Below are 23,943 nucleotides of genomic sequence, written 5' to 3' on the forward strand. Positions count from 1 at the left end.
GTACCTCTCAGCATGGATTATACGCTTATACGTTCTCTGTACATTCCACCTTAGACTCTTTCATATTTTTTAGGAACTCGGTTGGAGGCTTATCAGGGCTTCCTTGCCTCCCTCTTCGGTTACTGGAGGAACAGACTTTTAACTTGCAAGACCCAACACATTCTTTCAACCTACCTGCATACCAATTTACGGTCGTACTTTCCTTGGCCGGACTGGGCCAGGTACGCTATTTAAATTCAGTGACTCTTAGCATGTTTTTCTCTCCCCACCGCGCTATACGGCACATTCTTCTCTGTCCGGGTTAAGTAACTTCGGTAGAACCTTGCCCTCCTCTTCAACATCCACGATTTCAAATCCACCATATAACACCTGGGGTATTTCGGTCTGCACCTCGGATACCTTACCTTTGGAACTTCTAATGCTCTCTAACTCTCACTGGACGCTCTTGGATGTCCATTTTACTCTCTCCTCTTTCATCCCTCACCTCGTAACCATGAATTTACACATATGAGCACTTAGTCCGCCATGCCAATCATTTTTTCTTCACTAAGCGTGTGCATGCTCACACAGTTTCAAGCAAAGCGGATCACGGGCACAATCCAAGCTCCTTCACATGTATATACGCTAAGTATTATTATTGTTCAGAATAATATATGACAGTAAGCATTGAATATTGTTTTGCAGCCTTGACAAAGTCACTTGTGTGACGAAACACGTGTTGGCTGTTTCTCTGCAAAAACGAAAACTTACCTATGACAAATGCTGTCTAAGAATTAAAGACTTTGATTAACATCAACTTGGAATCGGTGCTTTTTTCTCCGCTTCTGGACCTACATCACCAGGGATACCCTTTCCCATTGATCTTACTGGACTTTACTCTTCTGAGTGCCTTGGTCAATTTGCAACAACTACAGATTAGCATGCTCTCGCCCAGCTACAGACTCATTCATGTGACATGCCTGCATCACATTTCCTGCCCACCTGCTGGTCTCTAGAGGAAGGTCCTACTGACTGAGGCAGGATGTGTATGCTGCGGTGCTGCAGACGGCCTTCATGCATCTGGTCTGGGAGTGCCCAAGAGAGCCGTCTACTGGCTTGTGGTCTTTAACTGCATATATTCCGTAACTGAAGGATCTGCACTCAGGACACTGCTGAGAGCACAGCTTGGATACGTTAAAGACACCTCAGCAGCCACCCCCCGCCTGGCGGCATTGATGCTATTCATTGCAAAGAGAAAAGCAGCAATGTACGGGGGAAGGGGCAGCAGCCCAAAGCTGAAGGATTGTCTGGCAGATGTGGCCTACTGCGAAGAGAGACCAGAAGAGTCCTGGAGGCCGAGGCCAGTTAGATCCCACCCAAAGGATATTCTGCATCCCTTCAGTACATGTCTGACTCTCCAGGATGACTAAAGGACTATCACTGACCCACGGACAGTCAGTTGAGACATCATAAAGACACCCATGGGTACTACGCAGCTGACCAAGTGCACAAGAGCAACTGAACAGAATGCCATGCACAATGCTATATGTATCGATGGAACTTCAGGAGTTACATTTGTAGGAAGCTGGCTTGGTGTGGGGTGGGTACCTATGGTACTTACACCAGGTCCAGGTATCCCTTATTAGTGAAGTGCAGGCAGTGTGTAGAAGCCAAGCTCTCTAGAGGTAGCTGTGGATGAGCAGCCAAGGCTTATCTAGGAGACATGCAAAGCTCATGCAATATCACTGTAGTAACACAGCACTCACACACATGAAAGAAAACACCCAGTGTTACAAAAATACAGGTACTTTATTTTAGTGACACAATACCAAAAAGTACTAGAGAGGCAACCTTCCAATAGGAGGTAAGTAACACACGAAATATACCACTAGTAATCAGCAATAGGCCTAGAAAGAGATAGAAAACAGTGCAAATGCAATTAGACAATAGTGACCCTAGGGGGAGCCCACCCTATATATTTAAAAAATGGAATGCAAACAGAGGACCTCCACCTCGGTAAGTGGAATGTGTAGAGGGGAGTTGGGGGTACTAAGAAACCCCAAAGGTAAGTACCACAGTACCCCATAGCGACCAAGAGAAAATGAGTAAATTAGTCGACTTTTCCCAAATCACCCAAAAGGAAGGAAAATAAGAAAATGAGTCGCAGAAGAGCCCACGCAGCACGACTGAAGAAGGGTCCCAAGCCGCAGGAGAACCACGCAGAGGGCTGTGCGTCGCAGTAAGAAGTGCTGGGCACTCGAGTTACAAGCAGCCTGAAGATCCCTTGGAGGAGATGCAAACAAGCCTTGGCAGCTGCAAGAGATGCGGTGCACAGGGGTGCTGACCTGTGTGGGAAGGCAAGGGCTTACCTCCACCAAAGTTGGACAGCTGGCAGAAAGGACCAAGAGGACTACTCTGGACCACCACCCATGATGCAGGATCCACGCAGTTCAGGCTGAGAGGAGATCCATGCAGCTGGTCGTCGTTGCAGCAGGTGCATGCAGATGCAGGGGAGTGACTCCTTCACTCCAAGGGAGATTCCTTCTTCCTTCTCGTGCAGACTGAAGACTTGCCACCCTCAGAGGATGCACAACCGGGGAAATGTTGCAGAAGCTGGAAGGAGCTGAGGAAACAAGGTTGAAAGAAGAGTCTTCTTTGTGGATGCAGATTGTCAGTTCTTGGAGGGTCCAGTCGCGGTTCCAGTGGCTAGAAGTCTAAGTAAGGTTGCAGAGGAGTTCTGCTGGAATCTTGCAAGCCGGATCTGAGGACCACCCAAGAGAGAGACACTTAATAGCCCTGAAAGGAGGATTAGTCACCTAGCCAGGTGACCACCTATCAGGAGGGGGCTCTGACGTCACCTGCCTGACCTGGCCTTTTAGATACTCCCAGAGGTCCCTGCTAATCTTGGATTCAAGATGGCAGAACCTAAGGACCCTCTGGAGGAGTTCTGGGCACCACCCTTGATGTAGTGATGAACAGGGGGCTTTTCATTGTCCATTTCCGCGCAAGAGCAGGGACTTGAGGTCCCTGAGCTCATATAGACTGGTTTATGCACGGAGGGCACGAAATGTGCCCTCCAAAGCATACCAGTGGCTTGTGGAGGCTAACCCTCTCAAGCCATGTAACACCTATTTCTAAAGGGAGAGGGTGTTACCCCCTTGTCCTAAAGGAAATCCTTTGTTCTGCCTTCCTGGGCTTGAGCTGTCCAAGCAGCAGGAGGGCATAAACCTGTCTGAGGGGTGGGAGCAGCTTGGGCTGCCTGGAAAACCCCAGAAGGCTGGTAGGAGCATGCTGGGAGTCCTCTAAGGAGCCCCCAGAGTGCATGGAATTATACTTCCAATACTGGCAAAAGTATTGGGGTATGATTCCAACATGTCTGATACTGAACATGCCTAGGTTCGGAACTATTATGTAGCTGGACACAGGTAGTGACTTCTGTCCAGTAAACGCATAAAATGGCGTCCCCGCACTCACGAAGTCCATGAAAATGGCACTGGAGTTCGACAGTACACCTTTGCTAGTGCAGGGGTGCCCTCAAACACAGGTACTTGCACCCTGCTCTCTGGGCTAGGAGGGCCTGCCAAATGGGTGATTTACAGTGACCTGGTGCAGTGACCTATGTTGAAAAAGGGTGCACGCACCCTTTCCTGTAGGCTGCAGTGGCAGGTCTGCCGAACACTTTGCATGGGCTCCCCGTGGGTGGCATAATACATGCTGCAGCCCATGGGGATCCCCTGGTACCCCAATTGCCTGGGTACCATGTACTTGAGGCTTACATGGGGCACCAGTATGCCAAATGTGGAGTGAAAATGGTACAAGTTACCAAGTTAGAAGGGAGAGAGCAGTCACTAGGGCCCTGGTTAGCAGGACCCCAGTGAACACTGCCAACAGGCAGAAAATGGAGGTAAACATGCCAAGAAAGAGGGTACTTTCCTACAACCTTGTTCTGCTGTATACCTGCTAAAAACTCTAATAAGAACAATATATATATTTTTTTTAAAGGAACTACAGACCTCCGGTAATGTCAGTGTACCTACAGCAATCCTACTGTGAATACTAGAAGAGATTAGGGCTCAAGGAGTCGAGAGCCTTATCTCTTTAGGGGAGGAGACGAGGCCTAAGGAACTATAGACCTCATGCAATGTCAACGCATCTTAACTTTTGTGTCCAGCAAAGATCTGTCTTCCTGGTATCAGGGGGTCCCATAAATACTCAATGTATGGGGCGTTAAGGGGAGTGAAAGGTAGTAGCCAGTGGCCGACTTACGCTTGGGGTGACTACATCCCTTAGATAACCACTTCTTTAGGGGAGTGGGCATCAACCTGCCCCAATGTTAGAAATATTACATACAGAGTTTAGAGGACACGGCACACAGGCTGTGTGCCATGTTGTGTGTTCACTTTTGGGGGCACCTTGTCACGCAGCCTGCAATAGCAGTCTGCATGAGGTTGGTGCTGGGTCCCTCAGAGTATATTACACACAAGAGGACGCCCTACCCCATGAACTACAGCAATCATTTATGTGGGCTATGAAATTAAGTTGAGCCTCACAACATTCTTATTTTTAAAAAAAATACGTTTTATGTTTAAGAGAAAACCCTCCATTTGCTGTATCCATAGTCTTTACAGAATTTCTGGTGTGTGTGTGTGTGTGTGTGAACAAAAAATGCATGAAACAGAATTTTAAATTCTGATATCTATTTGCATACCCAAGTTCGTTAGACCATACAATACAGTAAAACAAACTTAACATTTTGTTCAAATGGCATTAAAAGTCCACACATAAAAGAACGCAGTGTCCAACAACACTTAAATGCTACAGGCACATTAGTATGCCCTCCTTTGGCATACTCCTTCAGATTTTGTGGGGCCCTAGACGGACGGAGTATATTTCCTTTGCTTATATTTGGATTGTGACTGAAATAAATCTTCACATATTATATCAAAATACTCTTTGACTTTATTTGGCTTAGCTGACCCCTGTTCCGTACAGTTTCAACCTCCTGTGTGGGCCTGGAATACCTGTCGAGGTCTTCCTCAGAGCACTGTGCGCAATTCTAAGGGAAGGCACTAGAAAAAGGAATATCAGAGAGTAACATACCCTTGTGTGGACAGAAGCAGACTGGTATATAGTGTGTGAAGACTGTTTCGATGAGGCTCACCTTATCAATGGCTAGACAACTCCTTTCAGAACAACACTCAGGGATTCCCTGGGGCTCAGAGAGTCATCATGCTTCACAAACTTTGGGTCTAGAGGTTATTACTTCTGGAGTGGAGAGAGAAGGGGCTGGTATGAACAGCACCTCTAACTTCTTACGTGTACTCTAAGAGAGTACTTACAGTGGCCTCGGATCGCCCTTAAGGGTCACCTGTTTGCAAGGACCATTTGTGCCTGTAAATACAGATTATTTGTTACTCTCACCAACCACTTAGTCCTAGAGCCATGGTTATAAAATAAAGAGCAAAAACGCCTACCTTGAGATGATTCAAAATTGAAAGTCACTGCCGGTGGGCTTCTTTTTAGGTCGAGCTAGGTAGCGCGCAATCTATTTTGTGGCCTTTAACCACGTCCATCTCATGCCCATCACTTTCATTTGTTGGTTGGGCTGCCTTTCAATAGTCCCTTGATTTCGTAGGAGAATGCTTCACGTTTGTCCCGCCTTCAGGGTGCTTTTAATCGCCTTGGAGACGGACCTTGTTACATGGATGATTGCACGATCGGCTACATAGATTAGTGCGGCGCACTATTTTTTTCTTTTTCCTCAGAGCTTCATGCTGCGTGGCTGTATGTTGTTTCTTCCTCTTCCTTGTTTACAGTTGTGCTTTGCGAATAATTCCTTTCCAAATTGTGGGACCCTTTTTCCCGTTTTCCAAGCATCTTCATTTACTTTAAATTGGTCAAGAAGAGCGACTAATATCTCAGCTTTTGTTTGATTTCTTTCGCTAGGATCGTCCGTGTTCGCTGGGGTCTTTCATGTACGGCTGTTTTCACTCCTATAGTAGTTGGGCTAAGAATTATGGCCTTTACTGGAAGCACTCCCAGGTTTCCTCCTTCTAGCAACAGCCCCCGCCTGCACTGGTATTTAGGTATTTTCCGCTTTAGCTCTTTCTATGGTGACAGCGCCTCCTAGTAGTGTTTTTTTATAGGCGCTTCTTTATACTTTTATAGTTGCAAAACAATGTATGTACTAATGTTGATAGTCCTGTTTTATAGGCAAAACTCTGAATATAAATGTACATACAATTACTTTAGAAAAAAACACATCACATAATCTTCAGTGGTGCAGTTTGTAAAATAAGGCTGGGTCACATATTTTATATTTTCTGTCCGTTCGTGCTTATGGAATGAAATAAAAGCACTTCAGTTTTTTTATTTTCTTGTATAGTTATTTGCTGAAGTGTAATTTATTATACATGCCTTGGAATGACCCAAGATCCTGGCTCCCCTTCAAGAGTAACTGCATTCTGGGAATTGTATTTCTGGATCATCCTCACATCAGTGGTTTGAAAAAAGAATGCAGAGGCTTGGAAGATGGCCCTACCTCTGACACAGAGACATCTGGTAGCAGCTGTAATGTGCTGATATGTGACCCCTGTCGGGATTGTGCGCACCTTTCATTCTAAACAACACAAAGACGACAAGCTCAGAAATCACCATGATGTGAACTAAAAACTCAACGCTGGCCGACGGAGTCACACATGGGATGGGGGGATTCTAGGCCGCGCAGCATTCAGCCCCCTCCATCTCTCAGTCCGCCCAGCTCCATGTTTAAGCAGCTCGTCCAGTCCAGGCTTTTCCGTGCTATTCTACGACATGAAGCGCTGCTCATTCCATTAAACAGTCAGGACTACCAGTCCCAGAATGCATAGCACATGCACTGGCTGACTACTCATCCGTGGACCTGAGAAACCTGGGCAGGTGGAGGAGGCTCAGCTGTTTCTTAAAGACCACAAGCCATCTAGCGCTGCAAGGGCTCCAGATGAAAAGAAGGGGGGTGGGAATAAAATATCAAGTGAGAACATTTACGGAACCTGCTCGTTGTCAAACAGTGCCATTTTGGGAGAGAGGAGAGTGTTTTACTAGGTTGATGATTCTGCCCCTTTGTGTTTTTGCTCCACCTCAGACGTTTCCTGCCATTTCCCCCTTCTTCCTGTCTCCTTAGCGCCTTTTCACCCCTTCTTGCACCCTGTCTCCAGTGGGGGGTGTTCTGGTGGGGGAGGTGGCAGAGGAAAGGGGGGGGGGATTGCCACTTCATGCTCCAAGATTCACCGGAGGTTCGCTTTTAATAATGCTAACACCGGACTTGCACCGCAGACTAACGCTACGGTGGCTGTTTTTATCCCTTCTATCCCTGATAAAGGTTTTTATTGATAATTTTATATGTTTTATTAATCTCTCCTTATTGCGAGTATGACCAGGATTCAGGCCAGCGTAACATTCTTATCGCACTAGGACGGTTTGAACACTCTTGATATGTTTGGGTGACCCTTCATATTTCTCTCGTTATTCCTCCGTGACGGTCCTCTGTCTTTTTTTTTTTTTCCAGCAACTAGGATGGTGGGGGGGTGAAAGTAGTATTTTAAAGTATAGGATTCTAAATAGCAACATTTTCATTTTTAGCTGCAGATAGAGGAAGAAGGGAAAGCTATATGCAGGCCCACTGAAATTATGCGGCAGGAAAGGACCGAGTTATGAGGCAGGGTTCACCCATTTATGTGGCAAGAAAACTCCAATTATGCGTTTACAACGCCAATAGCTCAAACTCTCGCAAAAGCAAGACTATTGCATTGCAAATGCTGGTTTCATTATAATTCCTCACTAAACTGTGGGATGGACCAACATGGAACCTTCTGTCAGCGGATCGCCAATTTGACGGACAGGGCCTGCGACTGAGTGCCTTAAAGCGGGTCGCACTGAGCGCATGAACGCTTCCCTGCGGCTGTGCCATGAAACGCGGGGGAGACGACAGCGCCCTCCGTACCCGTCAGCATCTCTCTGTGCCGCATATTCAGCCGCATCGGACGCCCGGTCCGTACATCACGCTATGAAGCAGCGCGTGCGACGAGTGAGTGCCTGACGCTCACTCTGAATTTCCGGGACATGTAGTGCTCGCTGGGCCATCCTACAGTTAAAGCTTGGGATCAAACATGTTTATTTCACAACCCTGTGATGTGGATGATTCGCTGCAACACAACGATCAAATTACAAGATATTCTTGGTTTAGTGACCTATAGGACTGAGACTGAAGTGATTTTCATCTGAGCATGTGTATTAAACTACAGTGCCAGACGGTGACTGTTAGATTTGTAGACATCTAATTACAGGGTATTGTGTCAATGAACAGTAAATATATATCTTGAACCTTGTCCCCCTGCGCTAGTACTTTAAAATGCAATTCCAGAAATAAGTGGTTAGACTTACAGACACCAAACTGCATCCTATTGTGTTCCATGAATCGAAAAATATGTCCTGAGGGGAGAACAGTAAATCGCTGTGTCATGACAGTTCGATGATCTATAGGTGGCGCGTGTTGTGTATTAACCCCCGATATTGTGCTTCACTATTGTCCCCAAAGGTGATCAGGGAATTAAACTGAGTCCCGTGTACTTTTAATGAACATCACATCTGCACAGTGATATTATCCATGGTGTAAAAGATGATGTCATCAGTGATGTAATATGTGGGGTAATTACCAGTGCATGGGGAGGGTGTGAGGTATAGTTACCTTGGGGCTAGAGTACCAGTTACTTGGGGTAGCTCAAAATACACCTGGTGAATTTCAGTAGTTTTTAGAGTTTAAAAATAAACATTTCACCTAACTATAGCGATACTTTAACCTTTGTTTTTTGAGTGAATTTCTAGGTTTAAAAAACAATAATATTCAACTACCATAAGTTAACCCAACACCCTGCACGCAGCCAACTTCACACAGTGCAGGGCATTTGGTCGTGTATGGCAAGAGGGTTGGCCACAAGGCCAGTCTCTCACACGTAGCCAACACCATGCTGCAGGGCCTGTGACCAGCCCCCCACCCCCAAAAAGCAGATAACCCCACACTGCACACAGCCTTCGGCCAGGTGCTGTGGGGGATTGGCCACAAAGCCTGGCCCTGGGGAACCCAGGTGCCTCTTTATTTATTTTTTAATAGAGGAGTTGGACCGCGTGGTCTCACTTCCCGGAACCAATTATGGCCCTGGGGGCCCCATTCCCCAGGCTCAAATATATTTTAAAGGGGAGGTGCCACGTAGTGTCCCTCCATGAGCCTCCTTAGGCTCTGGGGAACCCAACCTCCTGGCCCACTATTACTAGCCCTTCCGTGAGCCTGAGAAGGCCCTGGGGACCTCTTCCCCTACACAGCAGTTTTAAAAATAAAGGGAGGATAGGGTGGGGGGGCACGGTCCAATGCATTCTCTGGGCTGATTTCGCCTCACGGACCCCATCAAGGGACCCCATCCCCTGGGGCCTGACCAACAAAGGGTCGGTGTCCTGGTGCCCACCCAGAGCACCCATCGCACTATTATTGGGGGCTGTGGGGGGAGCCCCAAGGCCCACTCTGCCCAACTGCCTCCTCGCATCTAGCGGGAGCTGGAATACCCACAAGGAGCAGCTAAAACACGTTGCTCTCTGAGGGCGGGAGCAATATTTAGAGCGGTTTCCATACCCACATCACTGCAAGCAGGGAAACAACTAAAATCCCCTCCCAGAGGATGAGAGCATTCTTTAAGCACGCCCCGCTGCGAACAGACGATTGTGTTTGCTCCTCCTTGGTGGGAGATTTAAAATTGCTCTGGACAACTGAGAAGAAACACAAGGTTCCCTGCTCATGCAAGCAGGGAAACTGCTATGTCTCGGGGGTAGGCACCCCAGGACATAGTATGTGAGCTGGCCCTGGGGAATAGGGTCTCCATGTCCATTATTGGCTCAGGAAGAAGGGCTGTGCTTAGAAAACCCCTTTTAGAAAGAGGTTTAGCCAATTCCTAAGGCTCAATCCTTGAACTATAACTTCAAGAAGAGCTCAGGAGGACTGGGCTCTCCTCTGTTCCAGGCACAAGCACTGAGCCGATCAGATCTGCAGAGTGAGTGTCTCACTTCGCCCATGCTCCTCTTCGTGGGTGTATGCTTCAACTGGCTGTAGTGGGCTGAACATACACTTTGGGTTATCAAAGGTGTAGAGACGCCATCCAGCTGGGTCTACCCTACAAAAGAGACAACTACTTTTGTGGAAAAGGTATTCCATCGTTGTAGCATTTCTCCAAAATAAAGTTTAGTCAGTCTGGCTTTTTTTATTTTGGAAATAAATAGCAACATCAGTAACTGAGAACCCAAATCTCTAGAGTTCAAAAGCCACATATTTTGACTTTGATGTGTGAGCGCTTGAACTTTACTATGAGTAAATAACATCTTTATTACCTGTATATTGGTTGTCCGGTTCCAAAGCTGCTAGTTTCACAGGCGCCACTGAACAGCACAGGTCATAGGCCGCCCTTTTAAATCTTTCTAGAGCTCTCATTGCTTTAACAGCTTTTGGCAATCTATCTCTAACAAGTAAGGATCTAGAGCAATGGTTCCTCACCTGTGGTTCGGGGACCCCTGGGGGTCCGCGAAGTCTCCTCAGGGGGTCCGCGACTGCTTAGAAAATTAAATAATATTAACAGATTAGGGCCCCAGCTTTCAGTAATGACTCAGTGGGGGGTCCCCGGATTCCAATAATGACTCAGTGGGAGTGGCAAGGTTTCAGTAATTATAAAGTGGGGGTCCACAGAAGTCAAAAGGTTGGGAAACACTGATCTAGAGATATCGGATTTTCTTTGACCAGCATCATTTGATGTATAGTATATCTTCCTGTTTTTCTGTTTCCAGATGAAAGCACTGACTTGTCATTCAGTTATTGGGGATACTGTTGGGCCTGGCTAAGTTCTGCGCGTCCTGCCATCATCATCGCCTTGAGTTAGTGCTGTTCTGCTCTGCCTAGTCATCAAGGAGTCAAGTGTCGATGAGGAGTACTAGGTAAATGCAATCTGGGGTCCAACAGCACGCTGGCTCCAGGTCACAGCGGTGAATTATTTAATTTGTGAATCTTGCCTTTCCTAGGACCATGAGAACTAGATCACACAGATGCAACTTACATAAGGATATTTGTGCATGAGACAGAAAGGCGCCAGTATTTTCTAGATCATACAGTTGTGCAATTTTGGTTTCAAAAACAAGCCCCGCATTAAGCCAACATTGGGTGCCAGTCAAGCAGTGGGCTGAGTTGAAGTTTGGGGTCTCCAACATCAGGTAGGGTTGAACAAGACGCCTCCCTGATGCATAACTTTAACCTCAGTACAGTTTCCGTCTTTGAGATGGCCCGGCAGGAACGGGTTGTCTTGGCTTAAATCAACCACCCGTCTCAGGTTCTCCAGGCTCTGCTTCGTCATTCTTTCCAGGTACTTCCTGTTCTGATTCCAAGCGATCACCTAAAATGAATGAGTACAATTCAATTACTATACTTGGGAGGAGAAGTAAAATGAAGAGCATCGAGGACACGTCTAAGGGGAGATAACCTGCCAAGGCATTCATACTTGTAAATACAGCTCTCAAATAACTCTTCAGGCAATCACAAACAAAGGTGCTGCCCTCTAGGTGCAAAGTTACTCAGGTTACCCTCCTTTGAACTTCCAGGCACTAGGGAACTGTAAACAGAAATCTAACTCTGCAAACAGATGTTTAGTTTTGGAGGAAGAAATGGACTGATGCTTACAAAAGGGACTACATATTGCTTCTTTTCACTTTTTAATTTTTAAATAAAACTTTTTTATCGTTATGTAGGAACCCACATGGTAGAACCACAGGACAGGCAGCAGCAGCAAAAACGTCCTTATCACACAGAACTAATAGAGTAATGGTTTCAAAGTCCCAGATCATTTAAGTTATTGGATCTAAATTCTTCAAAATAAGTCAGCAACTCAACAAAGGTTCAGGGAAGCGAAATCAATTGTTGGATATACAAAAGGAACTTTGAGGTGCAGAGTGGAGATTAAACATACAAAAAAAGTAAGGTAGCGTTACAACTGTACAGATTACACAAGGGTAGCACTATATCTTTAGCGGCCACTTGAAGCATACTCTATCCTGATTCTGGAGATCTCATCTGGTGTGATGTGTCCAGTTCTAGAGGCATGATCCGTACGGACATATGTCCAGCTCTGGCACCTTTGATGCTGATGAACTGGAGGAAGAGCTGCTCTTCACTGGTGCTGGAACCCATGACCTGCTGCATGTTTACATGACCTCTATCAGGACGCAACTGTAGGAGGCTGGACTGGCTTGTAGTGAGTACCAAGGGGTACTTACACCTTGTACCAGGCCCAGGTATCCCTTATTAGTGTAGAGGGGTGTCTAGCAGCTTAGGCTGATAGAAAATGTAGCTTAGCAGAGCAGCTTAGGCTGAACTAGGAGACGAGTGAAGCTCCTACAATACCACTAGTGTCACTTGCACAATATCATAAGAAAACACAATACACAGTTATACTCAAAATAAAGGTACTTTATTTTTATGACAATATGCCAAAGTATCTCAGAGTGTACCCTCAGTATGAGGATAGCAAATATACACAAGATATATGTGCACAATACCAAAATATGCAGTAATAGCAATAGAAAACAGTGCAAACAACGTATAGTCACAATAGAATGCAATGGGGGCACATAGGGAAAGGGGCAACACAAACCATATACTCTAGAAGTGGAATTCGAACCACGAATGAACCCCAAACCTATGTGAGCTCGTAGAGGGTCTCTGGGACTGTAAGAAAACAGTGAGGGTTAGAAAAATAGCCCACTCCAAGACCCTGAAAAGTGGGTGCAAAGTGCACCTAAGTTCCCCAAAGAGCACAGAAGTCGTGATAGGGGAATTCTGCAAGGAACAGCAACACCAGCAATGCAACAACAATGGATTTCCTGACGAGGGTACCTGTGGAACAAGGGGACCAAATCCAAGAGTCACGATCAAGTCGGGAGTGGGCAGATGCCCAGGAAATGCCAGCTGTGGGTGCAAAGAAGCTGCCACCGGATGGTAGAAGCTGTGGATTCTGCAAGAACGACAAGGGCTAGAAACTTCCCCTTTGGAGGATGGATGTCCCACGTCGTGAAGAGTCGTGCAGAAGTGTTTCCGTGCAGAAAGACCGCAAACAAGCCTTGCTAGCTGCAAGGGTCGCGGTTAGGGTTTTTGGATGCTGCTGTGGCCCAGGAGGGACCAGGATGTCGCCAATTCCGTGAGGAGACAGAGGGGGTGTCCAGCAAGACACGGAGCCCACTCAGAAGCAAGCAGCACCCGCAGAAGTGCCGGAACAGGCACTACGAAGTGGAGTGAACCGGAGCTCACCCAAAGTCACGAAAGAGGGTCCCACGACGCCGGAGGACAACTCAGGAGGTCGTGCACTGCAGGTTAGAGTGCCGGGGACCCAGGCTTGACTGTGCACAAAGGAAATCCTGGAAGAGTGCACAGGAGCCGGAGTAGCTGCAAAACACGCGGTTCCCAGCAATGTAGTCTAGCGTGGGGAGGCAAGGACTTACCTCCACCAAACTTGGACTGTGGGAGTCACTTGGACAGAGTTGCTGAGTTCAAGGGACATCTCTCGTCGTACTGAGAGGAGACCCAGAGGACCGGTGAAGCAGTTCTTTGGTGCCTGCGGTTGCAGGGGGAAGATTCGGTCGACCCACAGGAGATTTCTTCAGAGCTTCGAGTGCAGAGAGGAGGCAGACTACCCCCACAGCATGCACCACCAGGAAAACAGTCGAGAAGGCGGCAGGATCAGCGTTACAAGGTTGCAGAAGTCGTCTTTGCTACTTTGTTGCAGTTTTGCAGGCTTCCAGCGCGGTCAGCAGTCGATTCCTTGGCAGAAGGTGAAGAGAGAGATGCAGAGGAACTCTGATGAGCTCTTACATTCGGTATCTAAAGAATTCCCCAAAGCAGAGACCCTAAATAGCCAGAAAAGGAGGTTTGGCTACCTAGGAGAGAGGATAGGCTAGCAACACCTGGAGGAGCCTATCAGAAGGAGTCTCTGACGTCACCTGCTGGCCCTGGCCACTCAGAGCAGTCCAGTGTGCCAGCAGCACCTCTGTTTCCAAGATGGCAGAGGTCTGGAGCACACTGGAGGAGCTCTGGGCACCTCCCAGGGGAGGTGCAGGTCAGGGGAGTGGTCACTCCCCTTTCCTTTGTCCAGTTTCGCGCCAGAGCAGGGCTGGGGGATCCCTGAACCGGTGTAGACTGGCTTATGCAAGAAATGGGCACCATCTGTGCCCATGAAAGCATTTCCAGAGGCTGGGGGAGGCTACTCCTCCCCTGCCTTAACACCTTTTTCCAAAGGGAGAGGGTGTAACACCCTCTCTCTGAGGAAGTCCTTTGTTCTGCCTTCCTGGGCCAAGCCTGGCTGGACCCCAGGAGGGCAGAAACCTGTCTGAGGGGTTGGCAGCAGCAGCAGCTGCAGTGAAACCCCAGGAAAGGCAGTTTGGCAGTACCCGGGTCTGTGCTAGAGACCCGGGGAATCATGGGATTGTCTCCCCAATACCAGGATGGCATTGGGGGGCAATTCCATGATCTTAGACATGTTACATGGCCATATTCGGAGGTACCATTGTGAAGCTACATATAGGTAGTGACCTATATGTAGTGCACGCGTGTAATGGTGCCCCCGCACTCACAAAGTCCGGGGAATTTGCCCTGAGCAATGTGGGGGCACCTTGGCTAGTGCCAGGGTGCCCACACACTAAGTAACTTAGCACCCAACCTTTACCAAGTAAAGGTTAGACATATAGGTGACTTATAAGTTACTTAAGTGCAGTGGTAAATGGCTGTGAAATAACCTGGACATTATTTCACTCAGGCTGCAGTGGCAGGCCTGTGTAAGAATTGTCAGAGCTCCCTATGGGTGGCACAAGAAATGCTGCAGCCCATAGGCATCTCCTGGAACCCCAATACCCTGGGTACCTCAGTACCATATACTAGGGAATTATAAAGGTGTTCCAGTATGCCAATGTGAATTGGTGAAATTGGTCACTAGCCTGTTAGTGACAATTTGTAAAGAGAGAGCATAACCACTGAGGTTCTGGATAGCAGAGCCTCAGTGAGACAGTTAGGCATCACACAGGGAACACATACATATAGGTCACAAACTTAGGAGCACTGGGGTCCTGGCTGGCAGGGTCCCAGTGACACATAACAAACATACTGAAAACATAGGGTTTTCACTATGAGCACTGGGCCCTGGCTAGCAGGATCCCAGTGAGACAGTGAAAACACCCTGACATACACTCACAAACAGGCCAAAAGTGGGGGTAACAAGGCTAGAAAGAGGGTACTTTCTCACAGCAACTAAAGAACCCAGCAACAGAGATTGCTGCAGAACTCCAAAACTAGCATCTAGATCAGTGGTTCCCAACCTTTTGACTTCCGTGGACCCCTATATTATCAATACTGGAACCCAGGGAGCCACACTCAATCAATATTGGAATCCGGGGACCCCCTCACTGAGTCTTTACTGAAAGCTGGGGACCTAAGCCATTTATATTATTTAATTTTCTAAGCAGTCGCGGACCCCCTGAGTGGAGGGTCCCCGGCCAGCAGGTTGGGAACCACTGATCAATGTAACTTGAGACATGGGGCCAGATGTAGCAACTTTGCAAATTGTGACTTGCAATTTGCGAGTCCGAGCGACTCGCAAATTGCAACTCGCAATTTGCAATGCAGAACGGTGTCTCAGACACCGTCTGCGAGTCGCTATGGGGTTGCAAAGACCCACCTCATTAATATTAATGAGGTGGGTCGCAAATTGCGGCCCCATGGCGACTATGGGCACTCACGGATATGGAGGCCTGCTGTAGTCAGCAGACCTCCATGTCCGTGACTGCTTTTAAATAAAGCAGTTTTTTTTTTTTATCAAGTGTAGCCCGTTTTCCTTAAAGGAAAACGAGCTGCACTTAAAAAAAAACGAAACCTTTTGTTTCGGATTTTTTTTTCCTGCCCTGAAAAAATTATTTGGGGTCCAGTCACAAAGGGGAAGGGGTCCCATTGGGACCCCTTCCCATTTGTGAGTGGGTTACCATCCACTTCAAGTGGATGGTAACTGCGACTCCATGTCGCAAATGCAGTTGCATACCACTCCGACTCGCAAATAGGAAGGGAACACCCCTTCCTATTTGCGACTCTGAAATGCATTTTGCAAGTCGGTCCCGACTTGCAAAATGCATTTCTGCATAGCAAACTCTGGTTTGCGACTCGCAAACGGCGATTTTCGCCGTTTGCGCCTCGCAAACCGTTTGCTACATCTGGCCCATGATGAGGTGGCAGAACTCTGAAAGGATGGCCGGCAGCCGTAAGCGCAGCTGACCTGATACAAGTGAGGAATTTCACAGCGGCTTGGAAATGGACTGGGGAACAACTGCTGACCTGAAGGTAAGAGGCCTTAGGCCTGATTTAGAGTTTGGTGGACTGGTTGCTCCGTCACAAGCTTAACGGATATCCCGTCAGCCTTATTACAATTCCATTATATGCTATGGACATCGTAATACCGTGGACGGGATATCCGTCATGTTCGTGATGGAGTAACCTGTTCACCAAACTTTAAATCATGTCCTTCGTTTCTTCTTGGGGAGGCTGGTACTATTAGTATGAGTTAAACACAGAAGGAGATGCCCAGACTGTTGGGTCATTTTAACCCGCCCCCCCCCTCTCAGTCTGTAAGGCTTGTGCTTGTCGAGCACAAATGTCCACAACGTGAGGCTTACTAAATACATGGATGGACCACCAATACATCTGCTAATGGGATATTGCCTACAAGAGCCACAGTGGCACTTTCCTTGCACGTAGAATGTCCCCTAGGCACAGAGTATAACTCGCATTCGGCTCTCAAGTAACAATTCTGAATGCATTTTACAATCCACCTGCAAGACCAGCTTTTGAAAATGGAGTGCCAAGGTGTGGCTGTGTAAGCTTTACAAACATTGCATGGTTTTCCTGATGAACTTGATACAATCCACATAGTACATAATGGCCCTGGTAACATCTAAAGTATGGAAAACTCTTTAAGTAATGGACTGTGGTTGCAGAAAAATAGGAAGGCAACTCAATGGTCTGATTGACATGAAAATATAGAATACTTTTTTCAAGAAACCAGGGTGTATCCTAAGGATAGCTGTATGTGTATTCGGATAAAAGGTTCTTCAAAGGACTAAGCCAGCTGTTCACTTACTCTGCAGAGGAAAGCAACAGCTAGCAGAAAAACCAACTTCAAGGAGAGAAACTGTCGGATGAAAGCAGGGGCTCAAAAGAGGTCCCTAAAGTAGAGAAAGGACAATATTAAAGTCCCATGAAGGGACTGGTTGTAAGCTACAAGGATTACCCTCTTGAACCCTTCCACAAGGATGCAACAACAGGAACCTGAAAGATGGACTCATGTTCTCTGCTTTCTACGGCGGTAGTTACTTCTGTCAGGAGTATATGTATCGAGGAGTAAGTCAGTCCTGATTTTTGGAGGTGCAAAAAGAAACTAATTATATTTTCTACAGTGACCGTGAAGGGCTGTTTCTTTGAATTGCTACAGAAGTGAACAAATCGCTTCCATTCAGCTGCAATCGCATGCTTGTTTGGTAAATGTTATACCTTTCTCAGAATTTCTCTGCCTTTTTCAGGAAGCTGTAAATACCCACAAGTAGGATCTCAACTGCAATGTCACTAGATTGAGCACCCTATAATTCAGGGGCTCTGTCCCCGATTTTGCATGAGCAGAACAAGGCATTGCTGCAGCTTTTCAAGAGGGTGGGTGAATATCTCCAGAAGTATACAGCTCCATGGCTGTCGAGCTCATCTGGGAGCTATAAGGATCAATGTCACTGGTGTTTACGCCTATTCCTGGTGACGTAAAACATGAACAGTAGTGGGGAGAAAATGTATGCAAATATTCCCGATTAGCTGAGCCATAAAGCATTGTTCAGGGACCATGTGTGAGTACCTGGATTCAAAGCTTTGGTAATTTGTGTTCTTGTGTGTGGTAAACAGGCCGATCGCTGTGTGCCCTACTATCAGAAGTATTAGGATTGTAATAGATCACGTACAAGACCCTGGGGTGCCTGGGCGCTGTACAATACACATAAAAAGGTTACAGTGGATAAAGCTCTGTCGAACTGTTTCAGAAAGTTCATTCCTCGTCTTAGTGTACTGAACAGATCAATGTGCTACAAGCTGTATCCATAGTACATAATGAACATTTACTTACCTTCAGTAAAGCTCTTTCTAATAGAGACGCCACCTAACCACAATTATTCTCCTTTTGAATACTCCCCAGGTGTCAGACTGGATTAGGAAACCTTTACAGCAGTAACTCTGCATGTCAGTAGGTGGTGCCAGGCAGGTCCGCGCTGACGAGGTTTTGCTCCGGAAATGACATGCAGAGCCCATACAAGTGCCACTCAAGTGCCCTGTAATCAGTTGCTCTTGAAGCTGTCTGTGCTACAGACATAAAGCCCCAACAGCAAATTAGTTGTGACCAGTAAAGGACAAAGTCCAAATAACAGACTGAGGAGCACAGGAGGGTCATCTGGGAATCTGTGGTTAGAGTCTCTACCAGAAACGGTGTTAATGAATGACTTTTAATCGAAGATTCCTCACCTTCTAAATGGATACTAAAGGAATATCTGTGAATGGACCCAAACACAAAAGTCCTGAAGGACCGAGTGAAATGCCCCTCTTGGTGAACCTGGCTATCCAGACAGTAGTGTTTCGTAAACATGGATTTAAACCCACTTACCTGCCTGGCAGATGTCCAGGACAGGAACTCAGCGTGCCAATGCTGTGGTAGCAGCTTTGACTCTGGTGAAAAAAGCATACAGCCCTTCCACATGATTCTTTTTGGCCAGTGCATAGCATGATCGAGCACAATCCACAGGAGGTGGTACTTTTCTGCACATCCTTTCCTTTTTCGCTCCAGCGAACCCCAAAAAGAGCTGATAGCCCACCTGGTGCTCTCTGGGATGATAGTTGTAAATGGTCAGTGCTCTTTCAGGGTCCAAGCAGTGGAGGGGTGAGGCACAGTAAAGAACGTGATATTTTCACCGACTATGAACAGTCACAATATTTGGTCCACAGAACCAGTCCACAGAACCAGTTTGTCTTGGAAGAAGGTGGTCTACGACAGGTTGATACGGCTTGCTTGAAGCTCACTTATCCAATGTGCCAATGTTATGGTGACAAGTAACACTAGTTTGAGGGTTAGAAGCCACAGAGGACAGTTGCAGAGTGGCCCAAAGGGAGAGAACATCAAATATATGAGGGCCACGTTAAGGTCCCACTGTGGCAAGGGAGAAGGAAGAAAAAGATGTTGCAAACCTTTCAAAAAAGCATCGCAACAAGTGATTTGAATAATGAGAGCCGGTCCAGCAATTGTAAGAAGCAGAACCTGTCCCGTTGCGGAGATCAAAGATCGTCCCAAGGGGCAGCCAGGTCAGAAGACAGATGCTATACTCCCCGTGCCCAATCCAGTGCTATTAGGATGAGTTGGGCTCAGTCAGTCCAGATCTTCAGAATTCAGAGCAGAAGAGAAGACCAGAGTCCCACCCTAGGCAGAATGTGTCACTTGGTGATAGACGTCTTGGAAACTCCAATACGCAGAACTTTGGACATTATGTGTTCTCGACAGTGGCAAATAGATTGAGCCAAGATTCTTCCCACTGGTGCCACCTCCAGGTTCAACAACCACTAGTGATCTGCTAGGCGTCGACAGCTGACCTCGTTCGCCCTGGAGTTCAAGGATCCTCCAAGATGGTTCGCCACCAGGAAAATTCTTCGATGGTCCAGCCATTTCCAGGAGCTTAGGGCCTCCTGGCCCAAGTTCTGTGACCCCGAGGGGGTCCTGTTTGTTGCAATACCACATGGCAGAGGTCTTGTCCTCAGGCACCTGTAGCAGCCTCCCCTTGATGGACGGAAGGAAGGCTTTGAAAGACCAACTGATAGCCCTCAGCTCCAGGAGGTTGCTATGGGGCCGGGACTCTGCCGGAGACCTCATGCCATTCAACTCTACCTCTCCCAGGTGGGTGCTCCAACCCTAGAAGTGACACATCGGTCACCCCTATCAGCTCTAGGTGGGTGTTAAGCGGGGTGAGACACAGGCCCAAGCACTATCCAGTAGCCGTCACTGCAGATCTTTGGCAGCCTCTTCCAAACTCTGGACTGAGACTTCAGGTCCCAATTTATAATTTTATAGTTTCCTTTGTTTCTGTGCAGTGTCCTACATGAAAGTTTAAAGTCCTGAGGCAGACCTCCATTCATGCTTTAGGCCCTCAATAAGGTTGAAACGCGTAGGTTGAGGGCGTACCTACAATAAAGACATTGACAGAAACATCTTATAATAGAAAGAAGTCAGACTGTCAAAATACAAGAAAGGATGTAACTGTACACCCCAACCACTTAGGGCCTTCAGATTCTTCAAGCTAAGAAAATATCTATAGGAAATTATTGGATAAATATATGGGTTATATGTTGTACACTTATTTATGTTAGGCTATGCATTTAAGATGTATGCTTTTAGGTAAGTCGCTGTGATGTTACTTATATATGTTGGTTATATATGATCTTGTCAAATTTGTTTTTTCATTTTAAGATGTGAATGTAATGTTTTCTTAACTATGCGGTCTGTGCCATTACTTGGTATGACAAAAATATAAAGATTAATTTGGACACATAGCCTGCCACTTGCCTGTGGCTTTCAGTTCTTGCTTTTCCAGATTGATCCAGTGACACCGCAGCTGCCTGGGATTTCATCTGAGGCTTTCCCAACCAGGTTTTCCCACTCACTGTTCTTCCCACCAACAGAAGCCCAGCCCACCCCAGGACCTACTTAATGCAGGCTGCTGTGCGACCACGCCGCTGGCGCGCCGTTCATCGAGCTCTATACCCTTAACCCCGGACCCCACAACAAACACTGCCACAGCCACTGCCAGCTTTACCTGCACCCAATGCCATTTCACCTGCCACAGCACACACACAAGCCCACTGACCAGCCCCACCCTGAACACACAACAGACACCACCTGAACAAAAACAACAACTCGCAGGCACCCTTCTCAACACACGCTCACTATGCAAGCATTATGGGACCTCACTGCCACCCTCGCACCTGACATCGTCTTCCTCACCGATACCTGCCTCAACCCCACATCCGCCCCAGACATTACCACAGCAATTCCCGACAGATATAAAATCACTCACCAGGACCGCACCAACAAGCCGGAAGGAAGAACAGTCATTATCCAAAAAGAGGCCATACAGTGCACCACCACCACCGACAACACCACCACCTCATCCTCTCACTCACTGACAACCCCTTCACCACCAGAACCAGCTTCCACAGATGCATGTCAAGCGTCGCTGATTGGATGAAGAACAACTGCCTGCAGCTGAACACAGACAAGACGAAAGTACTGATCTTTAGCAACACCATCAACACATGGAATGACTCCTGGTGACCATAACACCTAGGACCCACTCTCTCCGACCATGCCAGAAACCTTGGAATCATCAATGACAACAAGCTCACCATGAAATCACAGATCAACGTTGTCTCCTCCGCTTGCTTCCTTACTTTGTGCATGCTACGCAAGATCCTCAAGTGGCTACCTCTACACATGAGATGCACAGTGACACAGGCCGTCATCACCAGCCGACTTGACTACGGCAACGTCCTCTACGTAGGAATCGCCGCGCATCTCCTACAGAGACTTCAGACCATTCAGAACGCCGCAGCCAGACTCATCCTCGGCCTTCCCTGACAAACCCACATCATACCCTACCTCAGGCAACTCCACTGGCTCCTGTACAGAAGAGATGCCAATTCAAGATGCTGACCCATGCACACAATGCTCTACACAACCAAGGACCTGCATACAGTAACCACTGCCTGAACTTTCACCAACCGTCGAGAAGACTACGCTCTGCCACCCTTTCACTTGCCTATACTCACCGCATCTACCGAAGCAGAAGTGGAGGACGCTCCTTCTCTCACATTGCAGCAAAATCCTGGAAAAGTATCCTCACACACCTTCGAACCTTCACCTCACTTCCAGAATTCCAAAAGGCCCTAAAGACGTGGCTGACCGAATAAGCCTCTGGGACCTACAAGTGCCTGGATACCCTATCGGGTGATTAGCCACGCTTTATAAATCCTGATTGATTGATTTCAAGTTTTAATTATTGGAGTGTGGGTTGGTGTACATCTGATCGGGAAAACAAAGTGATTATTAAAAAAAAAAAAAAAAGAACAAGACGCTTATATGGTACGGGCAAGGAGTAATTAAGAGGCTATGTCAAGCAATTAATATATCTATGGTTTATGGGGGTTACTTTCGGTAGTTAGGAGAATAAACAAAGAGCATTAGAAATCTGGGCCCAATCCCCATTTCACACAATGACATATATGCCAACCAGGAGCTGTGTAATACCTTTTTACACAGCTCTATGTTTGACTTCAATAGGAGATAGCACAGACTGCACATGATTGGCAGAGTCTGAGCCTAATACAAAGTGCAACCAGAACTAATTGGGGTCTCTGGGCTCAGAATCCCATGAAATCTAGACAGCAGCAAAACCCTTTGATGGTCTTTAGCATTCTGCTTTGGCCACCAGAGGGAAACATGTACTAGTGTTAGGACTGGGCATTTCAAGCAGTACTGGGGTTGGGCTTTGTGATTCACTGGGCATGGAGGAGGTCTGCACAGCACAGTAGGAAGAGAACACACTGGGCCAGGGGTGGAGCATCTGCTAGCTTGCTACTCTCCAGCCTGGGCAAGTCTGAGAAGCCTATGCAGCTGCCCTGCTGCTGTGAGGTGTGCAGAGAAAAATACCTATCTATCTGCATGATGATATGAACTGTGGCTGCTTGGAAGACAGCATCTTGGGCTAGGAACATCTTCCTAGTCCTTTAGGGTATCACATTTATGATCATGATCAGTACCAACACTTAAAGATCAAGCCTGGTTTCGACACTGTAATAACACCCTGGGTCATATCACAGATGTAGAGCATTGCAGCACAGCTCGTTTTCGTGTCTTAGGGCCTGATTTAGAGTTTGGCGGAGGGGGTTGCTCTGTCACAAATGTGACTGATATACTGTCCACCGTATTACAGTCCCATTATATCCTATGGAAACGTTTGTGAGGGAGTAACCCCACCAATATACCGTCCGCCGCATTACGATCCCATTATATCCTATGGAAACGTTTGTGAGGGAGTAACCCCACCAATATACCATCCGCCACATTACGATCCCATTATATCCTATGGAAACGTTTGTGAGGGAGTAACCCGACCGCCAGCTCTGAATCAGGTCCATAGTTTTAATTGTTCTTTTACTTACCTGTAAAACGTACTCTACGTCCTGGAGCAAGATTTGGCTCATCCGTTCTACTCCAATGATAGTCAAGTGCCCAAAAGGAGTAACCTGAGTACTGTAACTCTGGGACATTAGGGGTAAACACGTTTACTCACGCAGGATATTGGCAAGTAACCACTAAAAACCCAAGCACTGCAAGAGAAGTACTCACAGAGTCCACGCCTGTATTTATCTGCTCAATATGGATGGTGATGATTTCCATGGTGGCTGTGTGGCTTACTGTAGTCCACATAAAGCTTTGTAAGATTTTATAAGAATGTTTCCATTTGTGGGCAAGCATGAAGGGAGTGGACATAACCGGCGGAGTGATCAGGAACCCAATCTATGCACGTGGCATGCACATTTGGTTTGGATAGTCAACCAGGCACCCGTCAGGACGCCCCACGAGTCAAAAGGCTAAATAATTGTTGTTGTCTGGAATGTGCTAGTGTTTCATTCCAAACCAGTGGAGCTCTGTCCCACCTCCAGTAAACATGAAATACGTTTTCTCTATTTTGATACATAAGATTTGTGTGTCCTTTCAGCAACCATCATTGAATGTCTTA

At 47.1% G+C, this 23,943-nt stretch overlaps 1 protein-coding gene across 5 annotated transcripts in view; it reads right to left on the reverse strand.

Annotated features, from left to right (window-relative positions):
- The window catches only part of LOC138253400 (nucleophosmin-like), a 214,614-nt gene that overhangs the window by 35,578 nt on the left and 155,093 nt on the right, over positions 1–23,943 (reverse strand). For 3 of the 5 annotated variants that reach the window (XM_069205804.1, XM_069205801.1, XM_069205790.1), the window contains one exon: positions 5,454–11,438. In XM_069205804.1, the coding sequence (XP_069061905.1) occupies positions 11,256–11,438 (183 nt within the window). In that variant the 3' untranslated portion in view covers positions 5,454–11,255. Of the gene's footprint in view, positions 1–1,769; positions 11,439–23,943 lie in introns of those variants that run through there. The other 2 variants (XM_069205799.1, XM_069205794.1) reach the window with 2 other exon arrangements.

Source organism: Pleurodeles waltl, chromosome 1_1, assembly GCF_031143425.1.
Source record: "Pleurodeles waltl isolate 20211129_DDA chromosome 1_1, aPleWal1.hap1.20221129, whole genome shotgun sequence".
Taxonomy (NCBI): Eukaryota; Metazoa; Chordata; class Amphibia; order Caudata; family Salamandridae; genus Pleurodeles; species Pleurodeles waltl.